This window comes from Fusarium musae, chromosome 2, assembly GCF_019915245.1.
Source record: "Fusarium musae strain F31 chromosome 2, whole genome shotgun sequence".
NCBI classification, from domain to species: domain Eukaryota; kingdom Fungi; phylum Ascomycota; class Sordariomycetes; order Hypocreales; family Nectriaceae; genus Fusarium; species Fusarium musae.
The window spans coordinates 3,778,310-3,805,451 of record NC_058388.1 but is presented as its reverse complement, the minus strand read 5'-3'; the positions used below and the strand labels follow the sequence as shown (position 1 = coordinate 3,805,451).

The 27,142-nt window shown below is 49.0% G+C and overlaps 9 protein-coding genes and 1 non-coding gene across 10 annotated transcripts; 7 read left to right on the top strand and 3 right to left on the bottom strand.

The window, feature by feature from the left end:
• Positions 1 to 16: 16 nt before the first annotated feature.
• On the top strand, positions 17 to 1,442 carry J7337_003059 (uncharacterized protein; the record flags this gene model as incomplete). Its single annotated transcript, XM_044820781.1, has 2 exons — positions 17 to 221; positions 271 to 1,442. 2 exons carry the CDS (start codon positions 17 to 19, stop codon positions 1,440 to 1,442), a joined length of 1,377 nt encoding a protein of 458 aa, XP_044685081.1.
• A 1,841-nt stretch (positions 1,443 to 3,283) lies between these two features.
• J7337_003058 (uncharacterized protein) lies at positions 3,284 to 5,454 on the top strand (the record flags this gene model as incomplete). The annotated part of the gene is made up of 5 exons (XM_044820780.1): positions 3,284 to 3,823; positions 3,879 to 4,063; positions 4,110 to 4,188; positions 4,240 to 4,913; positions 4,965 to 5,454. The coding sequence occupies 5 exons, from the start codon at positions 3,284 to 3,286 to the stop codon at positions 5,452 to 5,454; spliced, it is 1,968 nt and encodes a 655-aa protein (XP_044685080.1).
• Positions 5,455 to 5,893: 439 nt separating this feature from the next.
• On the bottom strand, positions 5,894 to 6,727 carry J7337_003057 (uncharacterized protein; the record flags this gene model as incomplete). The annotated part of the gene is made up of 1 exon (XM_044820779.1): positions 5,894 to 6,727. The coding sequence occupies one exon, from the start codon at positions 6,725 to 6,727 to the stop codon at positions 5,894 to 5,896; it is 834 nt and encodes a 277-aa protein (XP_044685079.1).
• Positions 6,728 to 7,745: 1,018 nt separating this feature from the next.
• On the top strand, positions 7,746 to 8,794 carry J7337_003056 (uncharacterized protein; the record flags this gene model as incomplete). The annotated part of the gene is made up of 3 exons (XM_044820778.1): positions 7,746 to 7,851; positions 7,905 to 8,627; positions 8,685 to 8,794. The coding sequence occupies 3 exons, from the start codon at positions 7,746 to 7,748 to the stop codon at positions 8,792 to 8,794; spliced, it is 939 nt and encodes a 312-aa protein (XP_044685078.1).
• Positions 8,795 to 9,644: 850 nt separating this feature from the next.
• J7337_003055 (uncharacterized protein) lies at positions 9,645 to 11,137 on the top strand (the record flags this gene model as incomplete). The annotated part of the gene is made up of 3 exons (XM_044820777.1): positions 9,645 to 9,758; positions 9,820 to 9,861; positions 9,908 to 11,137. 3 exons carry the CDS (start codon positions 9,645 to 9,647, stop codon positions 11,135 to 11,137), a joined length of 1,386 nt encoding a protein of 461 aa, XP_044685077.1.
• A 59-nt stretch (positions 11,138 to 11,196) lies between these two features.
• On the bottom strand, positions 11,197 to 14,004 carry J7337_003054 (uncharacterized protein; the record flags this gene model as incomplete). The annotated part of the gene is made up of 3 exons (XM_044820776.1): positions 11,197 to 13,750; positions 13,815 to 13,927; positions 13,987 to 14,004. 3 exons carry the CDS (start codon positions 14,002 to 14,004, stop codon positions 11,197 to 11,199), a joined length of 2,685 nt encoding a protein of 894 aa, XP_044685076.1.
• A 742-nt stretch (positions 14,005 to 14,746) lies between these two features.
• J7337_003053 (uncharacterized protein) lies at positions 14,747 to 16,110 on the top strand (the record flags this gene model as incomplete). Its single annotated transcript, XM_044820775.1, has 4 exons — positions 14,747 to 14,851; positions 14,952 to 15,114; positions 15,171 to 15,481; positions 15,532 to 16,110. The coding sequence occupies 4 exons, from the start codon at positions 14,747 to 14,749 to the stop codon at positions 16,108 to 16,110; spliced, it is 1,158 nt and encodes a 385-aa protein (XP_044685075.1).
• Positions 16,111 to 16,831: 721 nt separating this feature from the next.
• J7337_003052 (uncharacterized protein) lies at positions 16,832 to 18,094 on the bottom strand (the record flags this gene model as incomplete). Its single annotated transcript, XM_044820774.1, has 3 exons — positions 16,832 to 17,635; positions 17,684 to 17,966; positions 18,018 to 18,094. 3 exons carry the CDS (start codon positions 18,092 to 18,094, stop codon positions 16,832 to 16,834), a joined length of 1,164 nt encoding a protein of 387 aa, XP_044685074.1.
• A 2,241-nt stretch (positions 18,095 to 20,335) lies between these two features.
• On the top strand, positions 20,336 to 24,373 carry J7337_003051 (uncharacterized protein; the record flags this gene model as incomplete). The annotated part of the gene is made up of 10 exons (XM_044820773.1): positions 20,336 to 20,558; positions 20,678 to 20,825; positions 20,887 to 21,346; positions 21,396 to 22,338; positions 22,386 to 23,032; positions 23,083 to 23,225; positions 23,283 to 23,712; positions 23,764 to 24,078; positions 24,129 to 24,258; positions 24,303 to 24,373. The coding sequence occupies 10 exons, from the start codon at positions 20,336 to 20,338 to the stop codon at positions 24,371 to 24,373; spliced, it is 3,510 nt and encodes a 1,169-aa protein (XP_044685073.1).
• Positions 24,374 to 25,110: 737 nt separating this feature from the next.
• On the top strand, positions 25,111 to 25,230 carry J7337_003050. Its single transcript has one exon. It is a non-coding gene; the product is annotated as a tRNA-Met (tRNA).
• Positions 25,231 to 27,142: the final 1,912 nt, after the last annotated feature.

Below are 27,142 nucleotides of genomic sequence, written 5' to 3'. Positions count from 1 at the left end.
AGGATCAACACTAACAATGTTTGAACTACTAAAACCCTCTGCTTCTGCAACTGAAGTTGGAGTTGCTCGGCTTGGTCGTCTAGCATTCGCTAGTAATCGAAGGATTATGCAGACACCAAACTACATCGCTGTTGCATCTCGAGGAGTTGTTCCTCACTTGACTCCAGACAATATCGCCAAACACACAGCGTTTGATGCCGCGTATCTAGCAATCGAGGACTGTATGAAGATTAAATCTATTTTTGAGTGCTAGTCTAACGTTGAGAACAGTTCTTGAGAAATCACAACCTCCTGTTCTTCAGTTGCCCCCTGGTACACCAAGAAATCTTCAGAGCTTTACTGCTTTCCCTTCAGATCGAGCACTCATTCTTGGCCCAAGACGGTTCCCAGCTGTGACAACACCTGTTGGAAACGGTGCTCATCATGTCAGCATTTTTACCTCTACCGGTTTCCGCAATCTCACCATCCCCGAGTTCACCAAGACTATTGAACTCGCTCAACCAGATATCGCCATTCCTCCAGCCGACCTCTTCCACTCCAGCTCAACACCAACGTCAAAACGTCAAATTCGCATGGTTGAGAGAACCGAAGAATGGGTAGACGAATTCTTTCATCTTTCAGACCCTAAAGGCCGTCTAAAGGAAATGGGGGTTTCCATCTTCGCTCCTGTATTGCCTGTCGAGTACCCTATACAGTGGGACTACTTGCGATATCTTGCAGAAGACGTGCGAGATTCCCTCTCTGGTCTTGCAGTTTATGATGTTAACCTTGTCCCCGAGTTGGCAAACTATCCCTCTCTTGGATCTCTGCCGCGGTTGTCATTTGGACCATCTAAGAGCCCCCAGGATATTCTGCGACAGATCGCTCTGGGTATCGATGTATGCACGGTACCTTTTGCCAACACTGCCTCTGATGCAGGCATCGCCCTATCGTTCACCTTCCCACCCCCTGAGTCCTCCGACATGCAGCCACTGGGTATAGATATGTGGTCAGAGGAGCATACGACATCCCTGCAGCCTCTAGTGAGCGGTTGCCAATGCTACACTTGCACCAAGCATCACCGGGCGTTCATTAAGCACCTACTGAATGCGAAGGAGATGTTGGGCTGGAACCTACTCCAGATTCACAATCATGTCATTCTTACTTCATTCTTTGAAGGCGTTCGGGCAGCTCTAAACGAGAGCGCCGAGAAGTTTGACGAGCTTCATAAGAAATTCTTGACTGTTTATGAGCCCGAGGTCCCTGTTGGAACTGGAGTGAGACCCCGAGCCAGGGGTTACCATTTCAAGAGCATAGCTGGTCAGGCTAAGATCAACGAGCCTAGCTGGCAAGCGTTTGATTCGGTCGATGCCAGTCCCCACCCCGAGGCCATTGCAGAACCTCTGGCAGCTATCGATGGAACACTGCCCGTCGATGAGGTTGCATCGAGTTTGGAGAAGTGACGGAGCTAATGTAGAAAGCCGTTCCTGTCATGTCAGGTACGGTCGCTGCGAAGATGTTATTCCGACGATGTGGCTCGGCCCATATTTGATGCATGCTGATCAGGAGAAGATATGATATAGCCAGGCAGACTGGTGTTTGATCAACACGATTTCACTTAACGCATCGTCGATCTTATGACGGCTATAGTGGCCATGCTTGACTTATAGAATAGAGCATTGCGCATATCTTGCTCGATTGCTGGAGCCAGAATAGAAGCAAAAAAAGTCAATTCTGACAGTCCATCCGATTTTCTCGTGAACCAACAACACCACAAAAGATAAGAAGAGGATCTGTTCACGTGCCGAGAGAGTCCCAAGAGTTAATGAACATACGACCATGAAAGTTTATTGCCGAGCTTCGTAAAATTGCAGGTCTAGCCACTCAATGCCGAATTTGGAGCACGTTTCGGTGAGCCATATGAGGCAGCTCCGAGCGGAATTACACAGCTGATCTTGTCTTCATCAATAGTCTACAATGTGCGTTTTTTTATACCTGCCTATAAGAACTAAGGTAATGGACTCATGCCCTAATCAATGCCCTATGCAGATGCTTTCATAAACTTTGTCAACGACGTCCTAAGTTTATGATGAGATTGACAGAGTTTAGGCTGGAATACCACTGGATCATCAAAGTAGGCTTGTTATCTCACCAGGCACGCAGATTTCATGTACAAGAGCATCGGATAGAAAAGTCACCCACCAGTGGTAAAAGTGTTACGCCACCTACGCCGAGAAATCCACCGGAGACTTGGTACGACGTCAAGTAGCAATTCGGTCGACAAGGCCCGATCGAGTTATGCTAAGAAACAAGCTTGTCTGCAAAATGGAAGAAGGATGAAGCTTTAAGCTTGATTGAAGCTAGCCAAGGCCTGCTCTCATGGATCTGGGGATCTGTGGAACTGCGGGAGCAGGGGTATAGGAGCCAATTGAACCTCACAATTCGCCCACGAGCGGTATCTGAGCTTCTGGAGAGAGCCACAGCCGAGGATCCCTGTCGTCTTTCTGCTCCGATCTCAGCTGCAACTGGTGCTCTCGGGTTAACCTGAGCTGGGATACAATGAGCCGGGATGTGGCGTTCACGTTCGGTCAACGACTTGGGACAGGAAAAAAAGAGCCAAGGATCGGGGGATGGGGATCGGAGATATGTACAACCAACATGTCAACGCTCATCATGGCACCTGGGTTACATGAGGGATCATGATTTGACCTGTTTTGACTAGCACCAACGGCGTCCATCGCCCTCCCCGCTGCCAATCCAATGATTTGAATCCATGATGCTCCATAGAAGAGAACTGACAAGCATGAGTACTAGTTGCAGCGTCCTTTTGCAAGGAACGGGCCTGGCACAACTTACACACGTGCTATAGTCCTCCATCATGAGGCGCCAATCGCTTCCGTGATGCAACACAGAAGATGTACCTTTTTCATCCCAACACACTGGATCTGCCTGTACCCTCTCTCGTCGGTCTAAACCTGTCTCGGGCGTTTGTCCTGGCCGTTTGCTAAGCTTAATTGGCCAGATGCAATGCGACGTTAGGCCAAGATCAGTTCATCATAAGTCTCCTCAGCTTGTCCCGCAGAGGAAGGCCAATTGTCTATCCGCGACATGGGATAGCTTCTCGGGGACGAACTTGTCTTCTGGGAGGTAACTATCCACGTGGGATCGGCGTTGACGGCTATAAAGCCATGATGCCTCTCTGAAAGTCTAACTTATCGAGCCCCCCTCTCAAGCTGCCTCAGCTCGCGCCAACCACCAGCTTCCGCTCCCCAATTCTTGGAAATTGGTTTCAGAACTCACAAGAATGGTCAAGATCAATTCCATTGCCGCTCTGGCAGCCTCAATTGCTGCTGTGTCTGCTCAGACCTACCAGCGTCTCGGCACATGTCCCACTCTGGGCTGTGTTCTTCCCCCCGACCAGAGTGATTTCCTGCCTGGCCAGCTCTTCGATCTCCGTGTCGAGGTCCACGCTCCCGTAAACGGCTCTGAGGCTGCTCACAACGGAAAGCCTGACGAGAAGTTCACTGTGACAATCGCCAAGAAGGGCCAAAAGGCCAAGGATTTTGCAAAGGCCTTTGGTGTTAGTGAGCCCAAGCTCGAGACATGGAAGTTCAAGTGGTACGAGGATCTATTTGCCGAAGACGAGGACAAGCCCAGCATTGTCAACGTTGCTTCCAAGGTCTACCGCAAGATTGCCCTCTACGAACCCGGAACGTACACCGTTACCCTCAACTACTACAACGGCGAAAAGACCACTGCCGAGTGGACTGTTCGCGAGCTTCAGCCTAAGCGAAAAGCCAAGAATGTCATCTTCTTTATTGGTGATGGCATGACCACCAACATGGTAAGTCGAATCACATTGTGAGAGGCCCGGCTCGTGGAAGCTGACTAGATCATAGATCACTGCCGCTCGTCTTTTGGGACACAAGAGCATCAACGGAAAGTACCAGACCCTGATGAAGCTGGACGAGTTCCCTGTTCTCGGTCACCAGATGACCCATTCGATCGACAGCTACATCACCGACTCTGCCAACTCCGCCTCTGCTCTTTACACTGGCCACAAGAGTACTGTCAACGCCATGGGGTAGGTAAACTATTGCATCACTAAAGATTAAAAGCTAACAACTCAGTGTCTACGCTGATTCATCTCCCAACCCCTTCGATGACCCCAAGGTTGAGACCATTGTCGAGGTCTTCAAGCGTGTCTGGGTAAGTTTGACCCCAATTGAGTTCACTTCAAAATTCTAATTGCAACAACAGGGCGGTGCTTGGGGTGCTGTTTCTACCGCTTTCCTTGCCGATGCTACCCCCATTGCTCTCAGTGGTCACACCCGTCTCCGAGGCCAGTACGGTCCTTTGATCGACCAGGCTCTCAACGGCATGACCAACTACAGCTGGACCCAGCACGGTGGCCCCGATGTTTTCTTCGGTGGCGGTGCTGAGAACTTCTTCGCCGGTAAGGGCTCTTACCAGGGCAAGGACTACTACAAGGAGTTCCAGAAGAAGGGCTACACCGTCTCTCTTAACAAGACCTCTCTCCTCAAGGCCGATAAGAGCAAGCGTGCTCTCGGTGTTTTCTGCCAGAGCAACCTCCCCGTCTGGCTCGACCGCAACGTCTACAAGGACAACCTCGAGGGCCGCGACAACAACCCTACCGGCGGTAAGGGTGATGCTTCTGATCTCCCTGGTCTCAAGGACATGACCCTCAAGGCCATTGACGTTCTTGCTACCCGTGGTAAGGACAAGGGTTTCTTCCTCATGTCTGAGGCTGCCTCTATCGACAAGCAGATGCACGCTCTCGACTACGACCGTGCTCTCGGTGATCTTCTCGAGCTTGACGATACCGTCCGTGCTACTGTTGAGAAGCTCAAGAAGCTCAAGATTCTCGATGAGACCCTCATCATCGTCTCTGCTGACCACGGCCACGGTTTCGAGTAAGTAATCCTATTCCAATAGCTGTGACACCAGATAACTAACTCTCGCAGCGTTTACGGTTCCGCCGACACTGAGTACCTCGCCCAGCAGGAGGATGACCGCGACAAGCGCCGTGCCATCGGCACCTACGCTCAGTCCGGTGAGTCTCAGTACACCAAGAAGGCCAAGGGCATCAACTACGGCACTGGCGCCAACTTCCCTACCAACTGGGAGCCCCGATACGCCATCGCCGCTGGTGTCGCTGCCGTCCCTGACCACCGTGAGGACTACAAGGTCAAGAAGGCCGGCCCCCGCGAGGCTGCCGTCGAGCTCAAGGACGATGACTACTACGCCAACCCCGAGGATTCTCCCAAGGGTTTCCTCATCAACGGTACTATCAGCACTGATAACGCCCAGGGTGTTCACTCTCTCACCGATGTCCCTGTCTATGCTCTTGGTCCTTGTCAGGAGACTTTCAGTGGCACTTTCAACAACGTTGACATCTTTTACAAGATTGCCAACTGCCTTGGTCTTGCTCAGGGCAAGAAGCAGGGTTATTAGAGAATTATGAATCGGAGGCGGTGGTATGCTTACGACGAGATGAACAAGTGATGTATAAGTTGGTAGATGATAGAGATGCAAGTGCTGCGAGGTGTAATAAGGGGAACTTTTGAGCAATGAGCAATACAGATTTGGATATTCACAGATTTTTATTCATTCGCATTCCGAATGCGAGCATATCTGGTTGTTAATTGTTACAGATTTCTGGTGGTCTTCCTCGGGGCCATGCCAATTTGACTCATGGGCTTTCTTGCTGACAGCGAATTCCGAGGCAATTCCAGACTTTTTCTAAGTCGTCACTCATAAATCATAAGTTCATAACCCTTTCCTTCCGTAACATTTCCCATATAATACACGTGCGATATGACCCGGCATTCGCCAAGCTTCGAATGCACCCTAGTCAGTAGAAGATCTGCTTGCCGATGTCATGAGGGGATAACTAGTCCGTTGTTTGTAAGCCAAGCTGATCAATCAGCGACATGACGCCGTTCATATCGGTAGTCTCTGGATCGTCATGATCTCTGGGACGAAGACAATCGCCGTTCAGCCAAATGGAGAGACGATCATGGTTGTGAGCACGCTTTCGAAGCTTCTGAATCTCGGGGCAACAAACCCCCCCTGCGACAACGAGTTGGATGCTGGTGGTATGGTGGCACATAGCATCTAGCCGCTCAAGGTGGTTTGAAAAGGAACCTGGTCCTCCCGCTGTCATGATGCCTGCAAAACCAAGAGTGGTGAGCTCTGCAATGACAGCGTCTGGGTTTCCACGTTCAGCAAAGTGGTCGAAAGCACGGTTGAAGACACAACCGAATGGCTTGGCCATTTCAATGAGATAGCGACAGTATGCTGAGTGAATCACGATCTTGTGGCGAGAGTTCTCAGCTGTTTCCTCATGGCTATGCTTAACACAGCCAAACACGAAAGAATCTCCGCGGATAGCATTCATGACGCCTGTTTCCTTGAGCTGGCGAATAGACTCGCTCATCTGGACAAGTTCGTTGTTAGAGTAAACGTAGTCGTGAGACTCGCCTGGACCAGAAGGGTTAGGAGCTCCACGGGGTCGAATGACGCAGCTGATTGGGATGTGAATCTTTCTTTTGAGATGGCGAAGCTCCTGGGGAGTGGGACTCACCCCGCCAACGGTAGAGGAGCCCTTTCGGCAGAGGAGAAGACGCTTTGCACCAAAGTTGGCGGCTCTGAGAGCGTTGTGGGGGCCATAGACTGTGACCTCAAGAGGGATCTGTCGTGGGTATTTAGCTGGCAGAGGCGGCATCTTGAGTCAGTTGAGATGGCTGGTTGGCTGGTTGGCTGGTTGGCTGATGTTGGAGTGAGGACACTGTTAGGCCAGATGGTGATGGAGATGGAGATGGACGACGGTTGAGAGTTTGTGATGCTGTGAAGATGAAGCCCGTGGACGATATCGGAAAAGAAGAGAAGGAGTCATATTGATCGGCTGAGAGTATTCGCTTGTCAGGTGATGATGATGCCATTGTAAACTCCCTGTTTCAGCAGTGAAGCACAGCTCATGCCAGAGTTGATGGTGACTGCCATCTTGAATCATCGAACAAGATGTTGAAGAACTTGTTTTGTTGCCAACGCCCCCACCCATCAAAGGCGCGTATACGCAGATTAAGCCACTCACTAATGCTTCTCAGTGCTTTGTTTAATACTTTTTCATTATAAAGAATTCTACCAGATGGCGCCTGTGATAAATTCTTTGGTGTTGACATTGCCAAACAAAGCCCGTCTGCTAAGGCCTCGCCTCATCCCACTACGATACGTAAATGGAAATCAATTAAACGCCCCTCGGCCAAGGATACCCCGCTAAGATTGCACCGCAGTGGAGCATCTAACCCCTGTAAAGAATCACAGAGCTTCTATTTACAGTGGAGCAGGCCAACAACTGGACCACTAATGCCAGGCGCTTCTGCAATGTTTTTAGGGGACCTGCAGAGGCAAAAAAAATTACCGTGAAAAAACAGGGGTCCTTCGGCGTGGGAGCCAATGACATCAGCGATAACCCCACCTCGAGAAAAAAAAAATTGTTGATTTTCACCGCTGAGGAGCTTTCATAGCTCGAGATGAGATTTTTTTTAATGGGTGCGGGCAGAGCTTTTAGTAAATAAATAAAGCACCTCTACACCGATCTTCCTCGTCCCTCTCTCCTCTTTCACTTCTTTCACATTTTTCGTTTTTCTGTCCTTTTATACTCTACAAGATACCCCCTCAGTTTCTCTCGTATATATCGAGTGATTTGAATGCACCCTGATTCTTTCAAATTAAAGTTCAAAATGTCTGCCGGAGATATGCAAGACGAGCAGGTCAAGGAGGCCCTCATCACCTATGAGAAGCTCCAGGCCATCGAGGATGACTTCGAGGATGTTGAGCTCGAGATCCGTAAGTCAATTCTTGGTTGTCTCGCATCGCAGAAACTCTACTAACGGCAGCAGTCCGTCAGCAGGATAAGCTCACCAAGGACCTCTACGTCAAGCGCCAAGAGGTCATCGCCAACATCCCCCAGTTCTGGCCCCTCGTTTTCGAGCAGTCCCCTCCCGAGGTCGATGAGTACATCCAGCCCAGCGACTCCGAGCTCCTCCTCAACGCCCTGACCGGCCTCTCCGTTGAGCGCTTCGAGCTCCCCAATGGCGACCCTCGCTCCATCTCCCTCAAGTGGGAGTTCAAGGAGAACGACTGGTTTGAGGACAAGGTTCTCGAGAAGAAGTTCTACTGGCGCTTCCACAAGGACGGCTGGGCCGGTCTTGTCTCCGAGCCCGTCGACATCAAGTGGAAGGAGGGCAAGGACCTGACCAACGGCATGCTCAGCCTCGCCAAGAAGGTCTATGATGAGGAGAAGGCTGGCCAGAAGCTCGGTGAGACCGAGGCCTCCAAGAAGCTCCTCAAGCTCATGGAGGAGACTGGCATGGGCGGTGTCAGCTTCTTCTGCTGGTTCGGCTTCCGCGGCCGCAAGGTCAGCCCCGAGGAGTCTGAGGAGGGCCGCAAGCTCGAGGAGGAGAAGCGCAAGGCCCGCAAGGAGGGCAAGTACGATGAGGATGATGATGACATGGACGAGGACGACGATGATGATGAGTACGAGTATGAGATCTTCCCCACCGCCGATGATCTCGCCGTCTTCATCGCCGAGGATCTGTGGCCCGGTGCCATCAAGTACTTCAGTATGTACCTCTCACAGCGCGAAGCAGAGACAGTTCAGGTTTAACAAGCAATACTAGCCAACGCCCAAGATGCCGATGATATCCCCAGCGACCTCGAGTTCGAGGAGATGGATGAAGATGACTCTGATGACGATGAGGCCCCTGCCCTGAAGAAGCGTAAGGCCTAAACCGTCCAATGCTTTTTGTTTGCTTTTGGTTTCATGATGATCTAATTTTTCTCTTGGTAAAGAATAGACTAAGGCACGCGGATGAAATGATGGCTACGAAAACGGTTATGGGTTTAGGAAAATGGGATGGATCTACCGATTGGGTTTTTGGTAGATAATGAAATAAAAGGATTGAAGTTATGAGTAGTTTCCTGAGTCTCTATGTGATACTCCGATGACAAAGTGAAATGAGGTTGCACACTGCTGTTTATTACTTTGCCATGGTCTACTTGAAACTCAGTGGACGGCCTGATCAGTAAAAGATATATGTTCTTCACTTAGGTAATTTGGCTTATGCAAAAGCGAATGAACCTCATCAGAAGGTTGACTCTAATTACTCATTAATTGATGATGTCTCTCTTTTTACAGGTTGTAAAAAGAGCGGGGCATGACACCCTCTGATGATGTCAAGTGATGGAAATCCGGGGTAGTTAGCTTCCTGTTTGTGACAGTTGATGTTATAAACGGGAAATAAACAAACACGAGGCTACGTCAATTCAGCGAATGATTCCAAAGAGTTACTAATTCGGACTTGTCCAAGAACTCCCCGCTCAAAGTCAAAGTGCGAGATCCGAGATCTGAGATCTGATTATCCCGGGTTGGTCTGCTTCATTTGTCAGCCCACCTTTGTTTTGTATGTGATATCATCGTCACCCGAGGTACACATCACATATTGGCCATTTCAAAAAGGGCTACGCTTCTTCTGTGCTTATCTGTAGTCACTTTCAAAAACCTTGTAGTCCCCTCCATGTTGGCGAGATCGAGCTTGAGAGTCTTTGCTGGACGTACCACAAGGATACGATACTCAACAATGGCGACTCCTTTCAAGATTCAGCTGGAACCCCAGAACTCGGGGCTTCTAGGGATGAAGCTTGGTCAGAGTGAGGCCTCGAAGGCAACTGACCTGCTGCAGAAGGATCTAGAGGTAACACGAACCGAAGCAACACGGTGTATCAACTATCAAGTCAAAGACTAACACTGATTAGAACCACCACGTCTTCTTCAACGAGTCTGGCTTTCACGACCATGTAAATGGCCTTCTATAGGTCTCTCATACTTCGCTAACGGCATTAGATTGTTCATCAAGTCTTAACTCTATATGGTACCGGCGCAACAACAAAGGACCTGGACACTGCATACAACGCCAACAAGACATATCAGCTTAAGGCCATGAAACCAAAGCCTGATGTCGTTGATAAACTAGAACACGGCTCAGACTGGTCACAATATCTTGGAAAAGGTAGAAACTATGCTACATTCTTTCGTTTCTTCCAGGACGAGATCGAAAGAATAGGATGGCAGGACACACTCAAGGAGTATCTCTTCAAGGACGATGCTCGAGGCCGTGACATGCAAAGCCGTCTATTCGCCGGTATTCTTCACCCACTTATTCAGTTGTTGTATGGCATGGAGTGGTCACAGCCCATGATCATCGCTTCAGCTCTTGCACAGACTGCTGTTCATCGAGACGATTATAAAGAATTTCTCACAGCCGCTGCTGGAAAGGCTCAAGCTTCCGATGCGCCACCTAAGATGAAGACCATTGGTGGCCTTTATGAAGACGCCGTAAAGAATGACAAACTTCGAACAAGCTCGCATTGGGATGATTCCAACCGGATCTTCGATGGTGTATTTGCGAGGGCGAAGGACGAGATGATCACGTTGGCGGCGAAAGTGAGGGTTGATGAGGAGGAGCTGGACGAAAAGATTGCCGAGATGGTCCATCACTCTGCTTTCGTTGCTTCAGCTGCTGCTTTTCATCCACCTCATGCTCCAAGATTCGAATTTATTCTCATGCAAGTCTCTCCTTTCCACACTGACCCCGTTGCTAACCGCGGCAGGCATCACATAACATCGACGCCATTCTTTCTCACGCTAAAAGAGCAGTCCTGGATTCCAGCATCAACCAAGGCGCGCTTCTTGGAGAACAAAATCCGCATGGATCTCCTGCAGTACATCGCTCGTGGCTCGCCAGCTCTTCGTGGCGATCTGCTCTGTGGCTATAAGCCCAAGGATGGAGATAATCTGGTGGGTAAGCCAGAAGATCTATTCCCAAGGATTCACAAGGTCGTGGATGATGGGCACACTGTCAAGTTGGCCAGGGCACTGATGCTGGCGCAAAGAGTTACCAAGCCGTATGAGAACAAGAAGTGGGTGAGGATCAAGGGAGATGACGAGTGGTTGAGGGCTGTGTACCTGTTGCTGGATGCCAATGAGGAAGCTGATAGGCAGGGAGGTACCATGTGGGTTCGATCTTCAGGGTTCGATGAAGCTTGGGAGGAGATTCCCAAGGCTAAGATGTAAGACAACCAAGAGCAAAGGCTTGTATGATATGCATGGGTATTATGAGTCGTATTTACCGTCTATTCTAAACCAATCCATTCATCGGATCCCGCCTCAGACTGCTCATCCCCATCAACATCCATAAGTTTCACATCCACAGTTTTGCCACTCTCCAATGTCTTGACATCCTTCTTTCCAGACTTATCCTCCGCTTGACCCAACAAATAATCAACCATGTACACGTTTTCGTCAGCAAGTCTCCTAATCTCATCCCTCATCTTGGATACAGCTCGCGCAACGACTCTTAGCTCAATGTCGGCCTTGGCACGGTTTGCCGAGAGCCAAGCTCCATGCTTATCAACGATAGCCTTGATCCAGACGAGACAGAACTCAATGTGGGGTGACTCCTCGGTCTGGGCGGCGACAAAGCGGAGAAGACGAGAAACATATACGGTAGGGAGGTCGGCAACAACGAGAGGAATTTCGGCGGAGGGAATGGCTTGAAAGACTCGCTTTATCAGACCAGCTTCGTTGAGACGGAAGGCCATGACAAGTGCTTTGAGGTAATCTTGCTCTGTCTCGAGAACGGCGAGTGTTGAGGCAGGGGTGATCTCCATGTTCAGGTCGAAAGGGTCGAACTGGATGTCCTGATCCAAACTGTAGATCAGGAGACCCTCCGTTGAGGCAGCACAGAACGCAGTGCCTGCAGGTGAGAAACCAATGCCTGTCACACGCACCTCAGGGACCTTCCTTCGTGCTGAAGGGTCACCACGTTTTGATCCTGGCAACGAGCTATCCACGCGGTCTTCGCGGTCTGAGGCTTCCTGATCGTCGAGGTCTCCAGCAGGGCCGGCTTCAGTCAATAGCTTGCTGTTGAGGAATTCCTGGGTACCGGAGAGAGAAAGGTTGACGCTGACAGTGTACTTCTTCAGAAGCACCATGGTTGTTACGGAGTACAAGCAGATGTACTTGCTGTTTCCGCCAGCCAAGAGACAGCTGCCATCAGCGCTATATCGGATTGTGTTGAAGCTCTTTGTGCCGGCCATATTGGCCGCCGTTCGGCGATCTGTGAGTTTTCGTCCTCCTGAAACATCTCTTCGTCCATCCACTCCAGAAGTCTGCTCTGCATCTGTTACCGACCAGAAAGTAAGCTGGCCATCTAATGTTGAGATGGCCAGTTGCAAAGAATCTGGACGGACAGCAATGTCGAGAACATCGGCCTGGAGCTGCAGAGGCTCGCTGGTCTGTGTCCGGCTAAAGATAGACCAGATACGGGCTGTGCGGTCCCAAGAACCACTAATGAGTGAGTCACCATTGGGTGTGAATGCGAGAGACGAGACAGGGCCCTCGTGGCCTGATAGCTGATCAAGAAGTTGGCCTGTCTGGACGGACCAAATGTGAATGTCGAAGGAATCGAGAGATCCAGCAGCTACGACTTCGCCGCTGGGGTCGACAGCCATGCATGAGAATGACAGTCTTGTAGGTGCTGTGAAAGTTCGGAAGTTTCGGTACCGGATTAAATCCCAGGCTCGAATAGATCCATCCAGACTTGATGTGAAGAGAACATTACCCTTCTTGGCAAACTCGCAAGCTGTAACGCCGCTAGTATGCTCAGTGAAGGTAACTATACAGAAGCCTGACTGGATATCCCAGACCTTGATCTTTCCGTCATCGGCAGTGGTGATGATGCGCTGGCCGTCAGGTGAGTAGACCAGAGCGTTCATGGCATCGAAATGGCCCTGCTGTTTAAGGATGTAAGATTCAGACTGCCACTCCCATACCAGTAATTGTCCCAGCTTGGACGCACCAAACGCCAGCCACTCGCCACTGTTGTTGATGGTGACAAAGTCGATATCGTTTTGCGAGATGCTCAGCTTGTGTATCATGTTGAAGTCGGGCATCTCGTACAGGCCAAACAGACCGTTGGAGAAACCAGCAACCAGGAGATTCGTCTCAGGGTGGAAAGCGGCACATCGCACATGAGCGCTTCCCTGCATGAAGTAGTGCCGTTGGACAATGCGCCATTGCATATCTGAATCATCGTCGTCGTCATCCATCTTGTCGTCGTCCTTAATACGGTTGATAGGCTTGACATACTGCCAGTCAAAGACGGCGCCATCCTTGCTAACAGTGTAAATCATCTCCTGATTTTCTGAGAACCAAGCACCGATAACAGCCTGTTTATGGCCTGAGAGCACCGTGGGGGTGAAACCCTCCTCACGGTTCAAACTCCATATCCGCGCCGTGAGATCCTTGGAGGTTGTGAGGAAGAATCGTGAGTCGCTGGACCACTCAATGTGGCTAACGGTATCGAAATGACCGGTATGTGTGTGGTATCGAACGAAAGGAGCAAATTCGAGTTCACCCTCGGCAGAAGCATCGGGGGTTGAGGGGACGTGCCAGACCTCAATTTTGCGACCCAGTCCCACAGCAAAATGTCGACCGGATGGCGAGAATGATAGTGCTGTGACGGAAGATCGGAAGGAGAAGTGGTATATGGATATCCTTCGGGGGACATTGGTCAAGATCGCGTGTCCATCTTCGTCAATGGAGAGGAGAAGGTTGCCGCGTGGTGTAAGTCCGATACGGGCAATGTTTTTGCGATGAGCGAACGGGAGGGTGTATGATTTGTTTCTGAGGAACAATTAATTTTGTCCCTTTAATTTTTGAAGTTCAGACCGGCTTAAAGCAAACTTACTCTACCAGATTAAAGACAGTCACTCTGTTGCCAACTGGCGAGAAAAGATGGGTGCCATCGGGGCTATAGAGCAGGTTGCCCTGGCAGTAAACAGTGCCCAGCAAGTTCGAGAACTATATTGATAGGTCAGCACATGGTCTCGAAGCCGGAATCATCTCATTGTCATCATTACCTTGAAATCGGTCTTCATTATTGTCTGCAGGTCATAGCCATGATGCTTCTAAACATCAAATCGCAAACCCGCCAAAAATTCATCGTTGCGCCTTATCGATAAGAGCCAATTTTTTTGCGACAGTCGGCGGTGGAGTTATTCCGAGACCATAATGCCATGAGGATTCCATTGTGGCTGGCCCCTCTGAGAGTAAGAAAACGTCTGACGTTAAGCCAAAGTGCCAAAAATATTCAGTCCAAGATCTACTGATCATATACTAGACTATGCTGAGCGGCGCTAAATCTACATGAATCTTTTTGTCATTAGTATAAAGGATCTACCCTTTTTGACTCCCCTCGACTGGCTTCTGGCCATAGCTCAAGGGACCAATGCAAGCTAGGGGCAGTGGCTGTTTACTCGATCTTGCATGGCAAGACCCGTTTTGTTTGGCAGCTTCCCTTGCTGCCCCGTGTCCACTAGCCACTGTCCACTCACGATACCGTGTCAACGCTAGCCTATCAGAAGCAAGCGTCCCTGGCAGTTGCTTTAGGGGGAAAGGGCAGGAAATTCGTTCCAATTCCCCTGAACTCAGGCAAGCACGAGCTGTCCCTAAACCTCCCTCTCCACCTTGAACCTTTGCACTCGTTCGACCTTCATCGCGATATCGCAGTCGCTTGTTGTCTTGCATTGCATTATCTTTGTTTGAAAGTCGTGTTTTACGCTTCACATCCTCTTCTAATTCAACCTTTGTCTTCCCATCCCCAAATCAAACTACTTCAAGATGGCTTCTGCAGCTGCCGAGAACGCTTCACCGATTGGTATTGCCAATCTGCCCAACCAGCGACACAAGATTGTCGCGAAGCGTGGCGCCGGCTTCACTATTATGGTATGCTTCTAAGCAATCAACTCACCCGTTTTGCATTGCTATATATACATACAAGGCACATCGAGATCTTCTGAACTATTGCTCACCGCATCATGTCTAGGTTGCTGGCGAGTCTGGCCTGGGCAAGACTACCTTCATCAACACTCTTTTCTCCACCACCATCAAGAACTATGCCGACCACAAGCGCCGTCACCAGAAGCAGGTTGATAAGACCGTCGAGATCGAGATTACCAAGGCCGAGCTTGAGGAGAAGTTCTTCAAGGGTATAGCTCTCTGAATGAAGCACTATTACTCAACCCTCGCTAACACCCCCTTTCAGTCCGACTGACCGTTATCGATACACCCGGATTCGGCGACTACGTTAACAACCGCGATTCTTGGATGCCCATTATCGAGTTCCTCGACGACCAGCACGAGTCTTACATGCTTCAGGAGCAACAGCCTCGCCGCCAGGACAAGATCGATCTTCGTGTCCATGCCTGCCTTTACTTCATCCGCCCTACCGGCCACACCCTCAAGCCCCTCGATATTGAGGTCATGAAGCGCCTCTGCTCGCGTGTCAACCTTATCCCCGTTATCGCCAAGGCCGATACCCTCAGCCCCGCCGACCTGGCCAAGTTCAAGCAGCGTGTAAGTAATTATGCATTGAGTTCACAGTCCTCAATTCTAACTCTATCTAGATTGTCTCTGTCATTGAAGCCCAGAACATCAAGATCTACCAGCCCCCGATCGAGGAGGACGACGAGGCCGCTGCTCAGCATGCCCGCAGCCTTATGAACGCCATGCCTTTCGCTGTTATCGGCTCCGAGAAGGACGTCAAGACTGGTGATGGCCGTATTGTCAAGGGCCGACAGTACTCTTGGGGTGTTGCCGAGGTTGAGAATGAGGACCACTGCGATTTCAAGAAGCTCCGCTCTATCCTGATTCGAACACACATGCTCGACCTTATTCACACCACTGAGGAGTTGCACTATGAGGCTTACCGCGCTCAGCAGATGGAGACCCGCAAGTTCGGCGAGGCTCGTCCGCGAAAGCTCGACAACCCCAAGTTCAAGGAAGAGGAGGAGGCTCTCCGAAAGCGTTTCACCGAGCAGGTCAAGATCGAGGAGCAACGTTTCCGTCAATGGGAGCAGAAGCTCATCTCCGAGCGCGACCGTCTCAACAAGGATCTCGAGCAAACCCATGCTCAGATCAAGCAGCTCGAGCAAGAGCTGGAGCAGATGCAAGGCAGCGCTGTCCGCAGCCACGGTCGCCGCTAAACAATTTCGAGCACGCCTTTATGCACACTTGCTTGGCTGCAGTTGGACAGTCGTTTCTTCAAGTTTCTTTTACCTGGAGCTCCGTTTTGGGGTTTGGAGTTGAAAAATGAAAGGTCCGAAGAATACCACAAGAAGACAGGAGAGGGACCACGAGTTCAGGGATACATCTGCTCGCTCTGCCCTACGGAGGTCAAGGAGGAGCTGCCCTTGCTGGGGCTTGTTATCATGGCCGCGGCATGTTGTGTAGGAGTTATGATTCCCTCCCCATGATTTTGTTTGTTCTTGGTTGCTATGTCGGCAACTCATACTCACAAGTACGAGACCCCTTTGAAGCGAACAAGACGTATGGAGAAAGCCTTGATAGTCTTGCCCTTTTTTTATCACCACCTTTTACTAGAGCCCTTTCTCTCAGCTAGGCACATTTTAGTTTCGATGTAATTTCAATCACAACATTTTATGATACCAGTTTGAGATTCGAAGGTTTTAATCAATTGCATAAACCCTCTGACTGCTATCCAATAATCCATGAGATGTTGCAACAGACCCATTGACCCATTGTGAACCGCGAGAAACAGCCACCAAACTCCATGCTCTAAGTCAAGCTGACAGAATTCATACCCAAAAAGAAATATAGTGTCCTCTGAGTACAATACTGAAATCACTACAGATTTCAAGTCAACCTCAGTCTTTCCGTCTAGGACATTACCCCAGATCCCGAGTGCTATAAGGCGTCCATGCTAGCCCGCGTCGTCAGTTGCTCGTTCTTGTTTCCAAGTCGCGAAATCTGCAGGAAGACATCCGTTCCGTAGCCCTCGAGGCTATGCAAGTCAAGATTCCCCGCCCAATACTCAGCATAGACACGGCTCAGAGGTAACCCCATGCCGAGACGCAGGTTGGGCGGCCGACTGGTGAGAGATGATAACGAACTTTGATATGGGGGTGCTTTCAAATCTGCACGCCCCAATTCCTCCTCTACGTGAAGCTCCTGCATCGTTGCTGCCATCTTGGGTACCTGCGCAAGATTCTCGAGACGCCTTTGACTTTGCGGACCCTTGCTGAAAGACCAGAGATGTGGCAATTCAGCACGAGGGATACCACCACCACGGTCGCAGATGCGGATGATAACATGCTGCTGGTTCTCACAGATGGTTATCTCCACGGGAGGGGGCTTCACACTGTCAGGGTCCGAATGGATCCTCTGATGTCGATCAATGACGGCCTGGACAGAGTTGCGGAGGAGCTCGCCAATGATGTACTCGAGATGACTTAGAATGTAAGGAAAAGAGGCATCGAGATGGCCATCAACTGTGATTTCGGGAATCTGGACGTCAGGGCCATTCGTTGTCCGTGCAAGAATGGTGATGGCTTTGGAACAGCGCTCGACAACATCCTTAGCATAACATTTGATAAACACTTCGCCGATGAAGTCGGACTCGGAAAGTTTGGCTCCGGGAGAGAAGTTGGGGGAGTTGTAGGTTTCTGTCAGTGAAAGATGCTGCTCAGCGATGACACGTCTAGAAATGCGCTGCTCTATGTCAGTAAATCACCAGCCGTGTAAGAATGGGCACCGTACGGATCTAAGAATGGTGTTCATGAAGCTATCCAGATCTTGAGGACTCATAAGACCACCGCATTCTAGGATTCCCATAGCAAGCTTCGGTATCACAGTCAAGTGCCCCCTTAGATTATGGCTGATGAGTTCGCACAGCTTGTCATTATCCTCCAGTGTTTTAACCTCTTTCACTTTGCGAAATGTGTCGAAGGCGTGGTAGTAGAGGTCGTAAACCTCTTTAATATGCGAGTTCGTAGTAACGACATAGGGTAAACGTTGCATATCTCGGATTCGGTGCGCAATTCTAATCACATGTCAGATCTCTTTATTCTCTGCGAAGCTTCTCAATACTTACCGTGTGGGCAATTCGGTGCGAACATAGTTAGCCGAGCTTATCAAACGAGATTCTGTAAGAGAGCGGCCAAAAACCATAAGCTGGCGGAGACTGATAGGGCGAGCTTCTTTCGCGACCCAGCTGAAGGCATCATGAGTTAACTTTTGCAACCAGCATTCATAGAAGAAAATTACATACTCGTCAAGAATAGAAACAGGACGCCATGATGCGTTTGTACCAGCGCGAAACTGAACGTTCGTATAGGAGGTACGGGGAATATTCGCCAGGTAAGGGCGCGGATCTGTCAGTTTACATCGCCTGCTCTGTCGCAGGGCGATGGGTGGCATGTCGTCACAGGCACATGCGAAGATGAATCGAAGTCAGTATAGGTTGATTCGTTGAGCCCAATCAGTTGGCGTAAGCATATGGTGTGCTTTCAGATGATGTTCTGCGTTTGAAAGAGGAGAGTATAGATTTTTGGAGGGAAAGGAGGACAGTCCGCATACGCCGTCTCGGTGGGAAGGAAGCTTTGGGCGAGTGACTCGATACCTGCTGCCCAGGAACGGGATTGGAGTTTTACCCCACATCTTGTTGGCGATACCGGCCCGCCCAAAATGGTGGGTTGCAGGAAGGAGGAGAGGTTTCCGTTTGGGTTTACCCTGGTCACGACTGAGTTCTGAGGCTGATAAGCTTAGCACAAGCTGTGAAGCTGTAGATGGTGCTGTTTGAGATATGTGACTATTTATTTATAGGAGTCATGTCCATGACAACCCATCATTCCATGTTTTGTTGTAAGAATTTAGGGTAGCTTCCTGGGTCTATTCAGGTGGCTGTGGCGTCTGATTGTTGCCTTGTGGCAATGAGCTGTAACGGCTCGTGAGTATTTCATATGGTCTGAATATCTGTCCAAAAATGGGGTAAAGGGAAATAACAAGTCGTGTTTGATCAATTACGAAGTTTGTCCCTTTTAGGGGAAGCATGCTGACGCACGCTTTGTCAATTCAAACTGTTGCTTCCAAGTACCACCCAAGCTAATAAGGTAGAACTTTATAACATGGATCTATGAACATGTCAACCAAAGCATATCAGCTCCGTATTGCAAAGCTGAAAAACGATATGGAAATCACAAATGAATATGTGTCCCAGCTTGCGTCAGACCGCCTATATTTGCCAGCTCACTCGTTGCATGCATCCTCAATGGAGGTGCAAGCCATCAAGACCTTAGGTAGGCATGATTTATCTGACAAAGACTCGAACTTAGCCTTTGGCTATGAAAGACTGACAACGTCATTGGCGGGGTGACCTGATGACGCTTGGCGTGACTGTCGTCTGTTAAAGTAGTACAGCATTTATAGTGCATTTGCCCGCAAATAACAAGTCGCGTGACAACATTTGCGAGCCATCGCCTCACCACTCTCGTCAAGCCTGAAGTCTCGCACAACTCTTGTTCCCGCTGAATGATTGATTACTACTGGCTCTCTCTGCCTATCGATGCAAGGCATTGGATCCAAACTCACTCACTCACTCACCTCACACTCCTTTCTCCCAGTTTCGTTTTATCCTCCAAACTACAGCCTCTTCTCTTTGTTTAGACGCGACCTGACTTGACCTCGAATTTGAGAGGTCTAGGGGCTTAGGACCTGAGTTGTGGGCATTGTCTTTTACTGACATAACCGACCGCTCTACTCTTTTTTTCTTTAACAGTGCAGAACTCGTCGTCCCCGATCGTCATAGCATAGCATACCTTGCATTGCCCTGCCTTGCTTGCCTTGCATCGCATTCACTGCCTTGCGTTGCGCTCCAGCTCCGAGCTCTCTTTTTTTGGAGAATAATATTTTTGCTCGCGGCAGTACTTGGTCTCTTATTCCCTGCCCTTTGCGCCACTCGACATCGTCGAGCTTTGGCTGAAGCGCCTGCATTGGTTAAGTTGCTCTGTTCTGCTACTGCTACGCCTGTCTTTATATCGTGAGGTTTATCTACTCTCTCGGGTGCCTGCCTTAACGTCACCGATTCTTCCGCCTCGGTCGCAGCTTCTTCAAAATGGTACGTTCCAGTCGCTGCTGCCCCTTCCCGTGCAATCTTGGTCCATGCAGCTTGCCGCGCCTGCCATGGTCGCTGGAGAGCAACTCGGGCGGTCCCATCAACACAGCTGCGTCATCCTCCTGGCACTGCGATCGTCACATATTATGCAACTTCGATTTGACCTTACCACATCTTCTTGACATGAAGCATTGCGCAGACTTCTCTACCTAGTGCCCTGAAGACATCATCACCTCCAATAGCCTACCAGCTGCCCCTCACCACCCACACTAACCCCAGTCACTCCCGATGCCGACATCATGACCTCGTTTCATCGCCGCCTGTGCTTTCGCTCAGGAATCAACGCTGACCGTCGCAATCTGCTGCAGACTCACGATATCAACTCACCCAACGACATGGTCATGGACACGGACGATTATATCGGCGTGGCCAACGAGCCAGAGAAGGTCGCCATCATAAATCCCGATAACCTCGAACAAAGCGAAGTCGACCAGCTGCAAGATCTGCCCATGGCCAACGACCGTGCGTACTCCTTCCACTATCCCATTGACTCTTTTCGTTTGGTGCAGACCCTAGGCATCATATGTTTTCTGTCGTGACCACCCTTCCTGAAACTATTTGGCTAACTGTGACGCCTCTAGATGAAGCCATGAGAGAGCTCTGTCTTCCACCCCTCATCGATGAACCGAAAATACTTGGAGACTATGAATACACATGGACTGTCGAAAACTGGCGAAGCTTGAATAAGAAGGAACATGGTCCTATTTTCCACGCAGGTGGCTTCCCATGGTGCGCCCAAGTTAATCCCGGAACTGCCGTTGCTCTGAATGCTGACGTTCCACTCCTACAGGCGAATTCTGCTTTTCCCACACGGCAACAATATCGACCAATGCTCTATTTATCTTGAACATGGCTTCGACGCTGATAGCGTTCCCGATAACTGGAGCTGCTGTGTTCAATTTGCGCTCGTCCTATGGAACCCGAACGACCCCAGCCTATATGTCCATCACACTGCCCACCATCGATTCACGAAGGAAGAAGGTGATTGGGGTTTCACTCGATTTGTTGAGCACCGCCGAATGTTTAATGTACCATGGGAGGGCAGCAGCCGTCCCCTCTGCGAAAATGATACTGCCAACATCACCGCCTATCTTCGCCTTGTCGAGGATGAGACGGGTGTTTTGTGGCACAACTTCGCCAACTACGATTCCAAGAAGGAGACAGGGTATGTTGGACTCAAGAATCAGGGTGCCACCTGCTATCTGAATTCCTTGATGCAATCACTCTATTTCACAAACAAGTTCAGAAAGGTAGTATCTCTTAGCTGTTCTCTTGCATACCAGCAGCTGACTTCTATAGGCTATCTACGAAATTCCTACGGAGGCCGACCCCAGTATGACCAACAGTGCTTATACACTGCAACGACTTTTCTACCAGTTACAAACGTCAGACCAGGCAGTTGGAACCACGGAGCTCACGAAATCTTTCGGCTGGGACACGCGACATATCTTCGAACAACAGGACGTGCAGGAGTTTTCACGTAAGCTCATGGAGAGGATGGAAGACAAGATGAAGGGAACTGCATCGGAGAACGTCCTGCCAGAAATGTTCAGTGGCAAGATCAAGACATACATCTCATGTATCAACGTCGACTATGAGTCCAGCCGAATCGAGGACTTTTGGGACATTCAGCTGAATGTCAGCGGTAACAAGCATCTGCTCGAGAGTTTTGAGGACTACGTTCAGGTCGAAAAGATGGATGGAGAAAACCAATACTTTGCTGGTGATCAGTACAAGCTCCAGGATGCGAACAAAGGTGTCATTTTCAACAGCTTTCCTGACGTACTCCACCTACAGTTGAAGCGCTTTGAGTACGATATCCAGCGCGACACCATGATGAAGATCAATGATCGATATGAGTTCCCCGAGTTTTTTGATGCTGCGCCGTACCTATCCGAGGATGCCGACAAATCTGTTCCATGGACGTATCAGCTTCACAGCGTTCTAGTTCACAGTGGTGATCTGAACGCAGGTCATTACTATGCATTTTTGAAGCCCGAAAAGGACGGATGGTTCTACAAGTACGACGATGATAAGGTCACCAAGGCGACGATGCGCGAAGTGTTGGAAGAGAATTTTGGTGGAGAGTATCAAACCTCCAACGGTTACCCGCGTGCGCCTGTGCAAAAGAAGGCTCCCATTATGCGTCAAAACAGCGCATACATGTTGGTGTATATCCGCCAATCTCGTATAGATGATATCCTGTGTCCGGTTACCAAGGATCATATTCCGCTTCATCTCAGTAAGTATTTTGGCGTTCTTCCTTTGTCTCCTTGCTAACCACCGTAGGGCAAAAATTTGAGGAAGAGACTGTTCAGCGGGAAGCCCGCAAGAAAGAACAGCGAGAGGCGCATCTGTATATGTGGGCTAAGGTTATCACTGATTACTCGTTTCAACAATTTGGCGGCACAGATTTGTGTCAATTTGATGCAAAGCCTGAGGATCCCGCTGCACCAAAGTTCTACCGCGTGCGTCGCGCGATGACCATGGAGGAGTTTGTTGCGCAAGTTGCATCAGATATGGGCGAAGATCCACGAAGGGTACGGCTTTGGCTTATGGTCAATCGACAGAATAAGACTGTCCGCCCTGACCAACCCATCATGGATCTGCGGCCTACAGTCGACGAGACTTTCTCCCGTTCCGCTGCCCACAGAGATGCTAGTTTACGAGTGTGGGCTGAAGTTGCCGAGGAAGTCGATGCTGACGGAGAGCCAATCTGGCCATCCTACCAGAGTCAGCCCAATGGTGTTATCGTTAAGAATGACACCATCTTACTTCTCCTTAAGCACTTCGATATCGACGCCCAGACACTACGGGGTGTCGGCCATGTCTACATTTCCAAGGACAAGAAAGTCGAAGAACTGCTACCAATGATCCTGAAGAAAATGGGATGGGGCGAGAAGCTACCTGCCGAGGAGAAGCTTCTGCTTTGGGAGGTAAGAAAACTACTGGCGTTGGACGACCGACGGTAACTAACTCAGAATAGGAGATTAAGCCTACTATGATTGAACCTCTCAAGCCCAAGCAGTCGCTGAAGGTTGCCGAATTGCAAGACGGAGACATTATCTGCTTCCAACGCACCAAGGCCGGTGTCGAGAAGCGCGTCGGTGAAAAGATTTCGCAAGAAACGTATGTTGCTACAGTGTACAATGCGGGCCATTCATTCATTTACTTACATGTTTTCAGAAGTAACACATCTGATCATTTCGAGGATGCGCGTGAATACTACGATTTCCTCGAGAACAGGCGAACCGTTAAGTTCCACCCGCATCCCACTCGATGTGACCAGGCGCAGTATCCCCCATTTGATCTCGTGCTTAACACTAAGATAACTTATGATACGCTTTCGGAGCGTGTTGGCGCGTATTTGGATGTGAACCCGACACATATTCGGTTTTGGACAGTGAATGCCTCAACGCAAAACCCCAAGACGCCGGTTAGGCGGGGAGCAAACCCAACACTGCGACAGATTCTCAGCCCTATGGGTTCAACTGCTCTTAATTCTACTCAGAGAGACGATGCCTTTTATTTTGAAGTTCTTGAAATGAGTTTAACAGAACTCGACACCAAGAAGAGCATCAAGGTCAATCTGCTGAGTGAAGGCATCACCAAAGAGGTATTTTTGAGTCTCATCATCTTTCGACAATGCGGCTAACGGTGTATGCAGGATACATACGACCTACTCGTCCCTAAAACAGGAACTATTGACGATTTAGTCGAGGTTTTGATAAGAAAGGCGCAAATACCAAGTGAAGCGGAGGGTGGAAGAATCCGCATCTACGAAACTAGCTCCAACCGCTTCTACCGCGAGCCTCTACGCGAACACCCCGTTATTAACCTGAATGAGTTTGCGAAGATCTATGCGGAACGAATTCCTCAAGAGGAGCTCAACGCCGACGATACTCATTTTATTCATGTCTTCCACTTCCACAACGACGTTAGCCGCGTTCATGGCGTGCCGTTCAAGTTTCTAGTCATCGAGGTGAGTGCCTTTAAATAGCGAGACACATCAATGTATTAACATAGTGATAGGGCGAGACCTTTGCAGACACCAAGAAGCGATTGGAGAAGCGAACCGGAATCAAAGGCAAGAGCTTTGAGAAGATCAAGATCGCTGTTGTGCGACGAGCCAATTACTCAAAACCCCAATATCTCAATGACGGTAAGTGTCATCTTTTTGCATTTAACTTGATATGTAACTAACAGCATGCCTCAAGATGATGTGCTATCAAGTTTCATACAAGGGGAAGACGATTACCTCGGCCTTGACCACGTAGATAGAACGAGGACATTGAGGAACGGCGTTGGGGACCTATTCCTTAAATAAAGGGTGCTGAATGAGAAGGAGATCATGTTAGCTCGAGAGCATGTAAGCAATGAGGCAATGAGTGTCGCCGATGATGAGGCAGAGACACTGAGTATCTAGCATATATGCCTGCTTGCCGCTTGGAAACCGCAGGCGTTCAAGCATCGTACATTCGCAGTCAAAAAGCATTGGTACTGCTGTTCAACTGAGGAGCACAAAGCCGTGGAAATGAGTATACGCAGGGGTGCATTGCATGAGCGTCTGAGGTGAAAGGCGGGCTTCGCCCAGTCGTGATGATGAATGGAAGGAAAGGCATGCGAAGTGAAAGCATGAATTAGGGTGAATTAGGGCGATGATTACGGCATAAATTTCATTCTTACTATTCATTCCAATTGTTCGTGCTCAACCATGCAATTTCACATGTGCAGATTCTGGGGGCTGGATATGCGCAAGACACCCCAAAACATCAATGTGCTATGTATTGCCATAACGGAGGGCAAGCATGGTGGCACACCGTAATCAGATCTTAGTATTAAGTTGGACTTTTCCAGACCATGTACTACTATTAAATCTACTAGTCTCAGTCTCTTGACATATGCGATATTGTGTGTTGCCAAATCCAAATATGGTATCGATATGCTGTCCAGTATCCAGCCCTAGAAGGTGAACTATATAGGTTGAAATTTGCAGCTTGTTGCCACCAAAGAAAGCAATTTGGCGCAGTGGAAGCGCGGTATGTTCAACAAGCTCCATCAAAATCTACAAAGCTAACTCATCCCAGCCGGGCTCATAACCCGGAGGTCGCACGATCGAAACGTGCAATTGCTAAACATTCTTTTTTTTGCATTTTTTTTTGAGTCTGATAGCAGTATAGGAATCCTCCTTACATTTATTCATCTGTTTCTCTAGTTTTTGTTTAGTCCTCATGACAGAAGAGAGCTCAACGTTGACCTTCTAATTTACTACCCTTTCTGTAGTCAAGGAACTAGGTAATTGACCATTTCTGTGTGCCAACTCTTAATCATTGTCCTAGAGAGGTACTAAGAACAGTCATGTCTGGATGTATTAATCACTAAATGATGAACAGGTATGTTTGGTTGAATGCCACCATTCAGAGGATGACTTGTGTATTATGGGGTTTGGGCAACAACAAACCTAACCGGCTATCTTGTTATAAAATAACGACCCATGTCGGTTCCAGAGAAGCTCTTGTTGATAAATAATTAACATAAGAGCTGTGAATTCGGGGCTAGTGGTGAGATTGCTGACAGTTCTGTTCGCCTATGAAATAATTGCAAGACAGTTACAATGAGTCACAGAGATAGGAGCGATACAGTCCTGGCAGCATGATATTAAAGTTTGATGAGGTATATATTGAATGCCGACGTGGATAATGAATTTGAACTCTATGGGCTTTAGTATCTTCATTCTCTCTACCTTCAACGAGACTGTTCATGTTATGCGACTTTAGTGACAGTGATACTACACGGAGCCACCGTGTCTACACTATCGACTTTCCACCTTTGTGAATATTTAAGGAAGAATAGAACAAGATTCTAAGAATTATAGCTTTGAAATATCAAGGGAGTTGATTCATAAACCGGATAGAACGAAACCTTGATGCGCTTTTGGGGCACCAAACCTCCTGAATCCTGTACACTAGATAGTATCTACCTGCCAATATTTGCATTATGAATAACCGAAAGAAGCACTCTAAGATCAGAGAAGAAACATGTTCGAGCTACTTTCCAACTTGGCCTCTGCGGCATGTCGGAGCGTCAGAGAAACCCTTGAGTCTGCTCAGACATGACTATTTCTTAGTCTCCCAAGACGGACATGCAACAGCTGCTGGATCAGATTACTATAGGAGCACTTCGGCAGCGCTTTGATACGAATAGGAGATAAAGAGATACCAACTCATTCTGAGGATTACATAAACTTCTTCAACAACAAGATCATCATGAAATGGTCAAGGTTACTCCCTCAGCTTTCAGCTTGATATTGAGACTAAGTCGCGGGAGGTGAACCAACTCAACAATTTTGAGGCCTTCTTACCGTTTGGAACATGGTGTAAGCATGTCGGCATCGTCGCTTTCATTGGTTATGTCGGTAACGAGTGCATTCTTACTAAAGAACTTATATATTCATAATCGTATTCATCTTATTAACTCCGCCAAAGGCAAACTGATGGCCAAGATGGAAGATTCGGACAGTCTATCCTAAGAGTACCATAAGGACCTGGTATGATCACAGCCTTGAGCAATCACCATCTGCAAGTTGGCACTTAATGTTTGGGGAGCAGCGCTACCTACCACGTTTGTGACATGCCCTTGTCTGCTGCTGCAACGAGCGTTCGGCCGACTCAACCTAATACTGACGGATGAGCTATCTTTAGCATGTGAAAAGGGTCCGAATCAAAGTTGACTTTGTAATCAGAGACAGGTCCCCGGAGGGTGAATGTGGGTATTGGAAAGCTCTAGCAGCTCAGGTGGAGGACCCCTACAATGTCCCTCTTCTCTCACATTATTAACTGATAACGTTGGGGGAGGCTCTGTGCTTATGTGCATTGCATTGGTAGCGTAAATCAACGTTCCACAACGGTCTTGGCAAGCCGTTTGCTCGCTGTGATTACCAATACAAAACATCCATCCATCCATTCATCCATTCATCCATCAATGTTCTCATTTCAGAAACAGTTCTCAGAGAGCAGAGCAAGTTACTGTGACTCTTACGGCGTAAA